At 40.4% G+C, this 12,634-nt stretch overlaps 1 protein-coding gene across 1 annotated transcript in view; it reads left to right on the top strand.

The window, feature by feature from the left end:
* KIT (KIT proto-oncogene, receptor tyrosine kinase) overlaps nucleotides 1-11,029 on the top strand; it is a 104,944-nt gene extending 93,915 nt beyond the window's left edge. The window contains exons 15-21 of the mRNA XM_023737337.1: nucleotides 1,061-1,149; nucleotides 1,788-1,915; nucleotides 2,985-3,107; nucleotides 7,760-7,871; nucleotides 7,988-8,087; nucleotides 8,641-8,746; nucleotides 10,417-11,029. Of these exons, the coding sequence (XP_023593105.1) occupies nucleotides 1,061-1,149; nucleotides 1,788-1,915; nucleotides 2,985-3,107; nucleotides 7,760-7,871; nucleotides 7,988-8,087; nucleotides 8,641-8,746; nucleotides 10,417-10,533 (775 nt within the window). The 3' untranslated portion in view covers nucleotides 10,534-11,029. The remainder of the gene's footprint in view (nucleotides 1-1,060; nucleotides 1,150-1,787; nucleotides 1,916-2,984; nucleotides 3,108-7,759; nucleotides 7,872-7,987; nucleotides 8,088-8,640; nucleotides 8,747-10,416) is intronic.
* The last annotated feature ends 1,605 nt before the right edge of the window (nucleotides 11,030-12,634 follow it).

Genomic DNA, 12,634 nt, shown 5'->3' with positions numbered 1-12,634 from the left:
AGAACCCTCTGTTGTGATCCTGGTCAGAGCAGTCAGTGGTGGTAGCCAGGCACCATCTAGCTGTACTGGACTCAGTCCGGTGGAGGCCTTGGTAGCCATGGACAATTAGTCCTTCGGACTAATCTTTTCCTTGTATCCTGTTCTCTTCATTCTCCCCTGCTCCCGAGGGGATGGGACCAGTGGAGTATCTTAGATGGCCGCTCACAGGCTTTTAAGACCCCAGACACTACTCACCAAGGTAGAATGTAGAGCACTGTCTTTATAAGCTGTGTCACAAAGCATACACTCTTTGTAAAAAGAAATGAACTACCTTGCCTTATTTCTATAATCTTGGCCCCATATATGTTTTTTTAACTTTCTGAAATAATGGCCCAAGTTGTTCAATCCTGTGTGGTGTTCTTTGTGCTTTGGGATTCCATATGGGATTGGATCCACCAGCATGCTCTGAAGGAGATTGTTGTCATGGTGTTTCTATGCTAATCAGAAGCAGGAAGTACTAGAAATCTTGAAGAGTCTCCAGCCAAATGTTGCAGATTCAAGAGGTCCAGATGGTTCAGAAAATCATCCAAATTATTGGTGTTTATCTGAACCAAACTTGGTTTTTAAACCTTTTTCCATCAGTCACTATATGTTCACAATCTCTGCCTTCCCCCATAACACCTTGTCCTTTATCTTCCTTTCATCTTGCGTTTCTCTTGGGGCTAATTTAGAGAGTTGGAAGTCATGTGGGTTAATGTTTTTGACTCTTTTTCCTGTTAGATCTGTAGTGTCAGGAAATGGGACATTTCTAACACCAGTCCCCTCTGTTATTGAGATGAAAGAGGCCATCTAATTCCTGGGGTTGGATCCTGATGTTGATTATTCAAAACTCACGTCCTCTAGAACAAATCTTTGAAACCCTTCATTGAAACTTGACACACTTTCTTCAAATAAAATCAGCCTATTATGTTGAAAAAAAGGGGTGGGGGAGGAGAGGAGATTGAGCCTACCTCGTTAGTGTCCCACCTATTTCCCATTCTATTCAGTCATGACTTGGTGAATGTTTCATCTCTTCCAACAGTGATAGTACTAATGAGTACATGGACATGAAACCTGGAGTTTCTTATGTTGTCCCAACCAAAGCAGACAAAAGGAGATCTGAGAGAATAGGTGGGTACCTATCAAGCAAATAACAACGATTTCATTTGCAGAGGATTTAGAAGGTGCAAATGGTTTGCACTCGACTACTAACCAAGGTTGGCAATTCAAACTCACCCAGAGACACCAAAATAAAAAGGCCTGGTGATCTGCTTCCCTAAAGATTACAGCCAAGAAAATCCTGTGGAGCAATTCTACTCTGTACCACATGGGGTCACCATGAGTTGGAATTGATTTGATGGCAGTGGGCTTGGTTTTGGTTTTTGTAGAATAAAAACTCATTCTCGGTAGTGACCAGTTCTCCTTTACAAGAGGGTCCGTATTAATGGCAGTTAAAGGTTGCAAGGTGTAAGGGTAAAAAAAAAAGCACATGTTTTTGTATCTGAGCATCATAATACATATATAGGATTTTGGTATTCATCTTGTTTGTAACTACTCCTATCTCCCAAGGATTTTGCAACCCATCCCAGGATTATAATATTAACTTTGTGATTCAACACCTATGTTTCCTCAACATTGGGGTGGTGATTGGCCTGCAAGTTCACATTAGTTCATTCATTCCCACCCTTTGGTGTTATTCTTGTCTCTGTCTCTTATTTTCCTCACCTTTAAGGTTTAAAATGCTTAGAAAATCCCTCTCCTCCTGACAGGCTCATACATAGAACAGGATGTGACTCCCGCCATCATGGAGGATGACGAGTTGGCTCTGGACCTTGAAGACTTGCTAAGCTTTTCCTACCAAGTGGCAAAGGGCATGGCCTTCCTTGCTTCGAAGAATGTAAGTGGGAGTGCACCTCAGAAGAGTCCTGTTTTTTTTTTTCAGATTGGATCATTTTAGAGCCATAGTTAGAATGCAGAATGTCATTTTGAAGTATGGTAACCAAAAGCAGAGGAAATCTAGTTTTTTCATGTTCCAACTGCTGTCTCCTTGGAATTCCTGTTCTAATTTACAAGCTTTAAAGTGCAAGCCTGTCTAAATGAGCTTTCCATGAATATTTTTCATATGCAATGAATTCATTTAAAACTTTAGGCTTTTAAGATATAGGATTTGCTCTTAGAAAACAGCAAAATCATCATTTTATCAATAAAAGGAGGGGAGACCTTATGTAGTTGCTGTGCGTAGCTGAAGCATAGACTGGGTTTTATTGAAGTTAGACCCCAAATACTACATGTATGGTTTAAGAAGTGTGGGGAATCAGGGCTTAGATAGAATAATATGCATTTGGGAAAAGGATGGGCATGTAAAGTGAAGGATGGAACGAAACAAGGAACGTGTTCTCTGGAGGGGTGAGAGAAATTCCTGAGGATATGGGACTAACAGGATAGGATGAGGCTACTGATCTATCCTCAAGTGTCATCGGTGACATTTCCAAACAATTACCGAACTAAAAGGGGATATAGGGTGGCTGAAATAAAGAGCTTCTTCTTTGTGTCCTTGGAAGACGTCAAATTGAAGTTACGAAGACGTTTTAGAAACTCTATAAAAGGACATTCAAAGAGCTGCATGCAAAATGAAATTTCAGTTTAAAAAAATTATAAGACTATTTATTATGTATTTTCCTATGAATGAAAGCAGTCCTGAGAAGGAAAAAAAAAAGCGCTTATTAGGAATTGGTTTTGAAAGTGATTATAGTAATTAGGGTCCTAATGATATGAAACACAAAATGTGATGATTCAAGGTATAATTTTGATTTTTAAAAGAATTTTGGTGCATAGAATAGTTTAAGTATAAAACAAAAGTAATGGGTTTTTATAATATAAGCAGCACTCCAGTGTTAAAAATAGTTTTCACTCTTTAAAAGTTAAAATGAATTTAAATGGTTTTCTTTTCTCTCTTATCCTAATAGTGCATTCATAGAGACTTGGCAGCCAGGAATATCCTCCTTACTCATGGTCGAATTACAAAAATTTGTGACTTTGGTCTAGCCAGAGACATCAAGAATGACTCTAATTATGTAGTCAAAGGAAACGTGAGTACTCACCCTTTGCCTGACAGTCAAGGGAAAGATTTTAAGTCTCAAGTTTTGATCCAAATTGTTTTCTGTCATTTTCATAATGCAAAGCCTACCTTGAGATATCATGCATTTTAGCAGTCAAATTAAGTGTACGTCAGCAAAATTTGCATGGTATGCTGAACATTACTACAACTAACATTCCGATAATAGAATTGCTAATTCTAATTGTATAATTACGGGGCATGTGAAGGAAGCAGAAATAGCCTTAGTTTTCATTATAGCCTGAGAATAGCAATGAACTCAATTTTGCTCAAGTGTAACAAATGTGGACCTGAAGGTCGCAGCAGGAGAATTTTTTTTGAGATTGACATGCCATTTGGAAAAGATTAAAATCTAAGGTAATGTTCAGAATTAGCTATGTAGAATACTGGATCTTATAATCAATAGAAAGCTATTAGATAGGCTTATAAGTAATAATTTGTTTATAGAACATAGAGATCTTTATTTCAAAGTGCTTTATTTCATTGCCAGTTTTCACTGTAGCCTCAGAACAAATGCTTGGCCTAGAATGGAGTGTCTTCCTGTTTTAAAAGTTGGAGAAAATGAGGCACAGTATATTTTAGTGATTTTGTTTGCGGTGACACAGGCCAGCAAAATCTGAAACTAGAGCCCATGTTTCCAGAGCAGTATTCCGTCAGCACAGGAGCCCTGGTGGCATTCAGCTGGTAACTGAAAGATCAGTGGTTCAAACCCACCACTGGCTCCTTAAAGATTACAGCCTAAGAAACCCTATGGGGCAGTTCTACTCTGTCCTGTAGGGTTGCTATGAGTCAGAACTGAGTCAATGGCACACAACAACAACAACAATCCCGTTAGCATGAGAAACCGTATAGTCCTGAATGTATATCCTTGGATGCCTATTTTCCCAGACCCATTTCTACGCTCTACTTGACCTGGTTTTGTAGAAGCCTTGCTGAGTTTATCTCCTAACCAAAGCATGCATTTATATAAAAGCTCCTCTGAGGCTAGATTTCATCATCATGAGTGTTAATAAAACCAACTTCTCTTCATCCTGGTGTGATATCAGAAGGAGGAATGAGAGGTGGCTCAGTATGTAGGCCTCTGAATATTGACAAAAGTGTGAGGGGAAGAAGATAGTGGTCTCTGGACCCAGTCTTGCTGAGTTTGAATCTTGGTTCCATCATTTAGGGGCTGTGTAATATTTGGGAAGAGCACCTCTGAACCTTGGGTTTTCTCAGCTTGGGAATAATACTACCATCTACCTTGTTAAATGGCCACAAGTATTAAATGAGTTCATATATGTCAAGTGCTTAGAATAGTGCCTAGCACATTACAGCTAATACGTATATGACATTATTCTTCTTACTATTTTTTATAGATGTCTTATTTGAATTTTAAATAATCATAGCATGGTTATACCCCAGCTTCTTATTGACTTGTTATTGCTTAGTGATCTTAGTTGGAATTTGCAAGGATGAGTTAGGCCCACCAAGCTTCCAGATTGTGAATTTCAACTCAGGTCAATTGAATGAACCAGTCACAGACATTACTTTTCACAAGGCACCTGGGTAAAGAGAATTTATAGGACAAGTATAAAACAAGGAAACTCACACATGTTACTGCCCCAGAATTTACATGGGGTAGTCATTTGAGGTCTTCTTATATCAGGCTTTCTGAAAATTCTTTCTTTCTGCATGGCTTCTTAGTTGTTTTAATGCCATGGTCCCTTTCATAGTATGGTGAAGTCTGTGGATAGAATACGGTTTTAAACGCATTAAGTAAAGTACGTAGCAATTCCAAGGAAACCAGTTTAATTGAAATACAGCTATGAAAATATTAAAAAGTAAATTTGTGATAAAGCAATAAATGTGCTTTTTTTCCCCCCTATGAGAATGCTTTATTTATTTATTTTTGAACATTTCATTGTGCTTTAGGTGAAAGTTTGCAGGTCAAATTAGTTTCCCATTAAATAATTTATACGCAAATTGTTTCATGCATTGATTGCGATCTCTGCAATGTGTCAGCACTCTGCCCCTTTCTACCCTGGGTTCCCTGTTTCCGTTTGTCTGGTTTTCCTGCCCCTTCCTGCCTTCTCATCGTTGCTTTTGGGCAAAGTTCCTCATAGGTGTTATTGTTTGTTTTATAGTACAATACTGAATGAGAGTGATGGTAAAGGGTGTCCTTGTCTGGTTCCCATTCTCAAGGGGAATACTTTTGGTCTCTCTCTGTTGAGAATAGTGTTGGGTGTTGGTTTTGTATACATGCACTTAGTTATTTTGAGGACTTCCCCTTCTATTTCTATTTCGGTGAGAGTTTTTGTCAGGAATGGGTGTTGGATTTTATCAGATGCCTTTTCTGCATTGATTGAGAGGATCATGTGATTCTTTTCCTTTGTTTTATTTTGTGGTGGATTATGCTGATTGATTTTCTAATGTTGGATTATCCTTGCATATCTGGGATGAATCTTACTTGGTCGTGATGTATTATTTTTTGATATGTTGCTGAATTCTGTTGGCTAGAATTTTGTTGAGAATTTTTGCATCTATGTTCATGAGGCATATTGGTCTTTAGCTTTCTTTTTATGTAGTGTCTTTGCCTGACTTGGTATTAGGGTTATGCTGGCTTCCTAGAATGAATTTAGGATTGTTCCATCCTTGTCTATGTTCTGGAATAGTTTGAGTAGTATTGGTGTCAGCTCTTCCCTGAATGTTTGATAGAATTCTCCAGTGAAGCCTTCCAGGCTGGGGCTTTTTGTTGTTGTTGAGAGTTTTTTTTATGGCCCTTCAATTTCTTCTTTTGTTATGGGTCTGTTCAGATTTTCTACCTGAGTTTGTGTTAGTTTAGGTGGGTAGTGTATATGTGCTTCCTTGTCACACAGAATAACAGGATCTAACTCTGCTTCTAAAACTACCATAATATCAAATTAGGTAGTTTTTAGTATCTACGAGAATAACTTTAAGACTAGAAAAATTGTTTTCACGATTTCCAATCCCAAATGAATTAAGGGAAAGATTAGGAGATTTAGCTTTTTATGGTACATTAGGATCCAGGAATCCAGATTATCTGTAAGAGGAATTGTCAGGGACAGTTTAGCTCAACATTAGTGGAAAGTCAGGACATGGGGTTCAGCTGTTGAATGTAAGCCTTGTCGCTGCCACTCACCACCTCGGAAAAGTTATTATCATAAACAGCTCATGTCTATGGAGTGTTTGCTTATGCTAGGTGCTTTTGCAGATATTCGTGAGTCAGGCAGTACTGTGAGAAGCACTTTCACCCACTTTATCTCATTTAATCCATAAAACAATTCATGAAATTGGAGGTATTTTTTGTTTTACTGGAGCTTAATTACAAATATTAAAGGACTTTTCCAGTATATTAGTGAGAATAGTTTGGTTTGCATGTGACCAAACCAAACCAGTTGCCACTGAGTCGATTCTGACTTACAGCGACTCCAAGTGTGTCAGAGTAGAACTGTGCTCCATCGGGTTTTCAGTGGTGGTTTTTCAGAAGTAGGTTGCTAAGCCTTTCTTCCAAGGAGACTCTGGGTACACTCAAACCTCCTACCTTTCAGTTAACAGCTGAGCACGTTAACCATTCACATCACCCAGGGACTCCTTGCACATGACAGCAACCCCAAAATAAAAGTAGAAGAAGTCTAAGGGCAACAGGCCAGGGCTGGTGGAGATGCCCCATGAAGTACTTAGGACTGGTAGACAGGTCCCATGAAGTACTCAGGGCTGGGGTAGAGGTCCCAGGAAGTACTCAGGGCTGGGGTAGAGGTCCCAGGAAGTACTCAGGGCTAGGGTAGAGGTCCCATGAAGTACTCAGGGCTGGGGTAGAGGTCCCATGAAGTACTCAGGGCTGGGGTAGATAGAGGTCCCATGAAGTACTCAGGGCTGGGGTAGATAGAGGTCCCATGAAGTACTCAGGGCTGGGGTAGAGGTCCCATGAAGTACTCAGGGCTGGGGTAGAGGTCCCATGAAGTACTCAGGGACCAGTTCCTTTTACCTCTCCACTTCTTACAATCCCTGGGTTATAGCCCTCATCTTCATGGTCCAAGATGGCCACTAGATATCCTGTCATCATATCAAGAAGGCAGCATAGAGGAAGGGACACAGAAGAAAGAACTCAAAGGGCACATGCCAGCTATATTTTAAGAAGGTTTTCCTAAAGCTGCCATTCTTTACTTACAGTTTAGTGGCCCGAAGTCAGTCAAATGGACATGCTTGGCCACAAAGGAGGCTGGGAAATATAATCCTGACTGTTGGCGGCTATGTTTTTATTATTAAGGAACGAGGGGGAAACTGCCACTCAGTGGCAACTAACAAATCTCTGCTTTACTCAAAGCCAGTGGTGGAGCCAGGATTACCACCCGTTGTCTATCTGTCTCTGAAGTCTGTGCTCTTAACCACCATGTTATACTGACTCAATATTCCTATCTTTAAAATGAAGATAATATAACTATAAGCCAGTTATTCAGAGGTGGTTGGGACTATTTGTGGTCACAGAGTTAAAAGGTCTTTGTGAGATGGTAGTCAAACTCCCACCTCTGTGTCTCAGCAGGAGCAACATCTGTAAGAGTATTTTCTGTTCAGTAGTTGAGTTCTTTAATTAACACTGTTGAATCTCTTGTGCTGCCGTTACAGGCTCGACTACCTGTGAAGTGGATGGCCCCTGAAAGCATTTTCAACTGTGTGTACACATTTGAAAGTGATGTCTGGTCCTATGGGATTTTCCTGTGGGAGCTGTTCTCCTTAGGTAAAATGATCCTTGCCAAAGGCACCTTGATTAGACTCAGAGTATCATCTTGAGGTTTTTAGTCGAGTCCTGCTTGCTTGCGGTTAACATGGATTTGCACTCTGTCTGTGCCTCAGGAAGCAGCCCCTACCCTGGAATGCCAGTCGATTCTAAGTTCTACAAGATGATCAAGGAAGGTTTCCGGATGTTCAGCCCTCAGCATGCACCTGCTGAAATGTAAGAGCCAAGAAGCTTTTCCTTCAGATAATATTTCCCCTTTCATTTTTCTTTTTAAAGACAGAAAGCCAGATGTCAAGGGTTTGCACTAGCACAGTTTGCAATGTCACCTGGTTCCTTTTTATGACACACCCTGGTCAAATGTCATTTCTGTAGCTTATTTTCATAATCTCATCACCAAAAATACAGAAAGCTTCGGTGGCATTTCAAATATACTAGCACCAGTGGCTGTTGAGTCGACCTCGGCTCATGGTGACCCCGTGTGTGTCAGAGTAGAATTGTGCTCTGTAGGGTTTTCAATGGCTGATTTTTTGGGAGTAGATTGCCAGGCCTTTCTTTCGAGGCACCTTTGGGTAGACTCAAGCTTCCAACCTTTCCGTTAACAGCTGAGCACTTTAACCGTTTCCATTTCATACATGCATGCATTTTATTTTATGTGTATGTCATTCAGTATGTCCAATTGCATGAGGCCTGGAGTTACTATTTAAATTGTTGCATCAGCAGACAGGTTAAGGGCATTGAGGAGTGGTAGTAAATGGCCGTCGTTTTGCAGGTATGACATCATGAAGACTTGCTGGGATGCTGATCCCCTAAAGAGGCCAACCTTCAAGCAGATGGTTCAGCTCATTGAGAAGCAGATTTCAGATAGCACCAATCATGTGAGTACCCTCTGCCCAGGTGGGGAAAAGCCCTCTTTTCCCAGTTCCAGGTGTGTCCCCCGTCTCAGGCTCTGGGGGTATGTACTGACCTCCTCACCCATTTCCTTGGCTTAGGTAATAAATTGGGCTTCAGGTAAGGAAGGAAAGCAATGGAAACAAGCTCTTTCTGCCCAACCTCAATGTTCTGAGCAAAGAAGAATGTATGATGAGGAGGGGGCAGGTAGGGTGTTTTGCACTAAGAAGGGTGGAAGTAGAAGTTTCCATAAGGCTTAACCGAGTTTCCTCCCCAACCCCAAATGCTGGTCGTGGGGTTGGTATGTTCTCCCTTTCACTTGTCATGGCCATTCACTCTCTGGAGGGTTGGAGTGATCTGAACTAGAATAAAAGCATCGAAAAGACAGCTTGTTATTGCAGTGAAATAAGCCTTCTGCTCAAACAAGCATAGCGAGAAAATGGCAGAGAGCTGTCATGCCCAGAGCCGTAGACAATGAAGAGAGGCGTTGGAAGTTGGGGAGAAACCTCCCAATGATTTTGGATGGAGGGAGGAATGAAAAGTCAAATCCACTATTTCTTCTCCTGCTTTTTAGGAAGAATTAGTGGTCCTTACTTTGACTCAGATTATTTTAAAGCTACTTTTTTTTTTTTTTTCTGGGTTGTGTGCTTGAAGCTATCTTTTTTTTTAAGCAACGCATCACTGATACTTCTGGGTTAAAGCTTACTCTTCTGGGTGTCAAAGCATATTTCAAATTAAACAGTATTTTCCATTCAAGTGCTTTGATTCTCAATGTGAGGCCCCTGGAAGGGCCACAGACTTCTCAGCAAATTACATCTTTTGTTGGGTTGTAGTTGGCTGTAAAGATTTGTATAGAAACCTTTTTATTAAGTTAGGTAGTGCTTGTTTTCAGATGTGTCCCATTACAAGCGCTAGGCTTGAACATTTTTTTGCTCTTTTTCTATTGTGGTGAAAACATACCAAAATATCTGCCAACACAACAACTTCTACATTCACAACTGAATGATACTGATTACATTTTCACACTGTGCCACCATTATATCCCTGTCCTCATCCAAAACCACCATTCCACCATCATTAACATAAACTCCCCAAAAAACCCCAAACCTATTACAGTCGAATCAATTCCAACTCATGGGAACCCGAGAGAACAGAGTAGAACTGCCCCATAGGGTTTCCAAGGAGCTGCTGGTGGATTCAAACTGCCAACCTTTTGGTTAGCAGCCAAGCTCTTAACCACTGTGCCACCAGGGCTCCAACATAAAGTCAGTGCCCCCCAAACGAAAATTCCTCCTTTTCCCTCTCTCCTACCCCTGGTAGCCATTAATAATCGTTAGTTTCTATCTGTTCGTTTATTTTGTATCAGGGAGATTACACAGTATCTTTCTGTTCGAGACTGATTCATTTTGTGCAGGATGATGTTTGTGAGGTTCATCCATGCGATCTGAACAGTTTTTTGCTATCACTTCTTATGTAACCAGACACTGGGAACAAGAAGCTTGTATTTTTGCTTTGTCAATATATTTTGTTTTTTTCGCCATCAAGGTCTTGTATAAGCCCCTGCTCTGTAAGACTCTTAACCAGTTATTTGTGATTCTGAAGCATGCCATGGTTGCTGTAGGAACTGGTGTATTGACTATACACTTGTTTTCCTCAGATTTACTCCAATTTTGCAAACCCCAGCCCCATCCCAGCGGATCATTCAGTGCGAATCAACTCCGTCGGCAGCAGTGCTTCTTCCACCCAGCCTCTGCTTGTGCACGAAGACGTCTGAAACAGAATATGTGTATGGGGGTCTCCCCTACCAGGACGGTCCCCATTCTTTTGGATTCCATAGTTGTTATTTTGTTTTCCTCTGACTTGCATCCCAATCCCGCCTTTATGAGCACATTTTAGTGGCCAGCGATCTTTGCTGTCAGCCACCAGCCCGTTGCAAGGGTTGAAACTGTATATATTCCCTATAGCAAGGCAGCCTAGCAAACAAAAAAGTTCTGACTGGGAGGATGGGAGGATGGGCTGGACACACCAGAGTCCTTTTGAAGGCTTCTCTAATTCTATTCGAAAAGTAAGGATGATATTTTATTTGAATAAACGCCAAGTAGTCCCATTTGACCCTCGTAATCATCCACAGTGATGTAACGATGGAACGAGGCTAGAAGCTGAAACCTAAGCCCTTTATGTGGAAAAAAGAACGTTATTGCAGCAAAGGGCAGAAGTCTTCGAACATTTGGGCTTAACAAAAACTAGTTCTTTATGCTGAGAATGAGACACGGGCCATGAAAAGATGCTCCCTGAGCACAGATAGAGACATGCTGCTCTGAACCACTGCATGAGTTTTTGTGCTACTGACCTGATTTTTAAATAGAGTTTGCTTTTAGGGTTTAATTGGCCAGAAGGCTTCCCCAGCCAGCATTTGTATATACTCATCTTTAAAAATATGTGTTCATACATTAGGGGTGGGGGGAGAATCGGCAAGGTTTAGTTTCTGTATACAACCCTGGCGCGGTGTCCACTGTGAGTAGGTATAGATTAGAGCCATACTCGTTTGAAGGAAACAGTTCTTTTTTTCTTTTTCTTTTTTGAAAAAACGTAACTACCAAGCAAAGTCTTAATCTCTGATTTCGTTTTGGTCGATGAACTTGCTCTACAGATTGTCCAGAACAAGCCTACCAGCTTTAGAATGGCATTGTACTCAATGGATTTGATGCCGTTCGACAAAGTTACTGATTTACTGCAAGTTTCCGGCAGGAGTGAGAAAACAGTGCTGTCTCAGTTTGGATTCTTATGTAGCAGATTTAAAAAAAAAAACAAACAAATTTAGATTCAGCCTCCTTTACAGGCATGTCCTAGACATTGGGCCAGTATGTATATTAAGTGCGTATGTGTGCGCACGTGTGTATACGTGTAGACAAATATTTTTTCAGGTAGTCTTGCCCTGAGCCCAAGAGGGTCTTTTAGTGCCCAAGAAATAACTTGGCTTTTATCATCAGTACTGCTCTTGTTTCTCTTCACATAGCTGTCTGAATAGCCTACCAAAAGCTTACGTAGAGGAATGTAGGAAGCAGGGTGCTTAAGTACCTGTTTAGTTCCAACCCACCTGCACTTAAGGCACCCTGTTATTCATACTCAACATACTGTAGCCGTTCCTTAGACTTTAATAATGCTACTGTCCCACTGAAACATATTTAAATTTTTACGCTTTAGGGTGTAGTCTCATTATTATTTTTGTGGCTTACCTTTTTTTTGTTCCATCACTTACCTGTCTGTAGGAAGTAAATGTACATGGCCAGGTTGATGTGTTGTCTTGCAAGATTCAAGTATGTTGTCTTCACGGTTTTTCCCTCTATATCCCTTAGACTACATGTAGAGAACTGTGGCCGTTAATCTGGAAATAACCATTTGCACTGGAGTTCTATGCTCTCGCACCTTTCCAAAGTTAGCAGGTTTTGGGGTTGTGTTGTCATGTTTGGGGTTGTGTTGCCGTTTGCCATTCTTTGTCTGAAAAATTCTTTTTCTTTTCGGTTGACTTTGATTACAGTAAGACAAGTGGTTGTTAATTGTAGATGTCTAGGTATTTCAGGGCACTTCATTGAAAGTTTGTCTTGGATATTCTTGAAAGTTTATATTTTTATAGTTTTTTTTTTTTACATCGGATGTTTCTTTGCAGTGGCTTAATGTTTGAAATTATTTTGTGGCTTTTTTGTAAATATTGAAATGTAGCAATAATGTCTTTTGAATATTCCCAAGCCCATAAGTCCCTGAAAATATTTTTTATATATATACAGTAACTTTATGTGTAAATATGTAAGTGGTGCAAGTTTAAAGGATGTTTGTGTTCCATGTGTGTTTTTTTTCCCCCGATATGTTGTTCAATT

The sequence above is a fragment of the Trichechus manatus genome, unplaced genomic scaffold (genome assembly GCF_000243295.1).
Source record: "Trichechus manatus latirostris isolate Lorelei unplaced genomic scaffold, TriManLat1.0 scaffold00101, whole genome shotgun sequence".
In the NCBI taxonomy this organism is placed as follows: Eukaryota; Metazoa; Chordata; class Mammalia; order Sirenia; family Trichechidae; genus Trichechus; species Trichechus manatus.
This window is presented reverse-complemented; position numbering and strand designations above follow the sequence as displayed.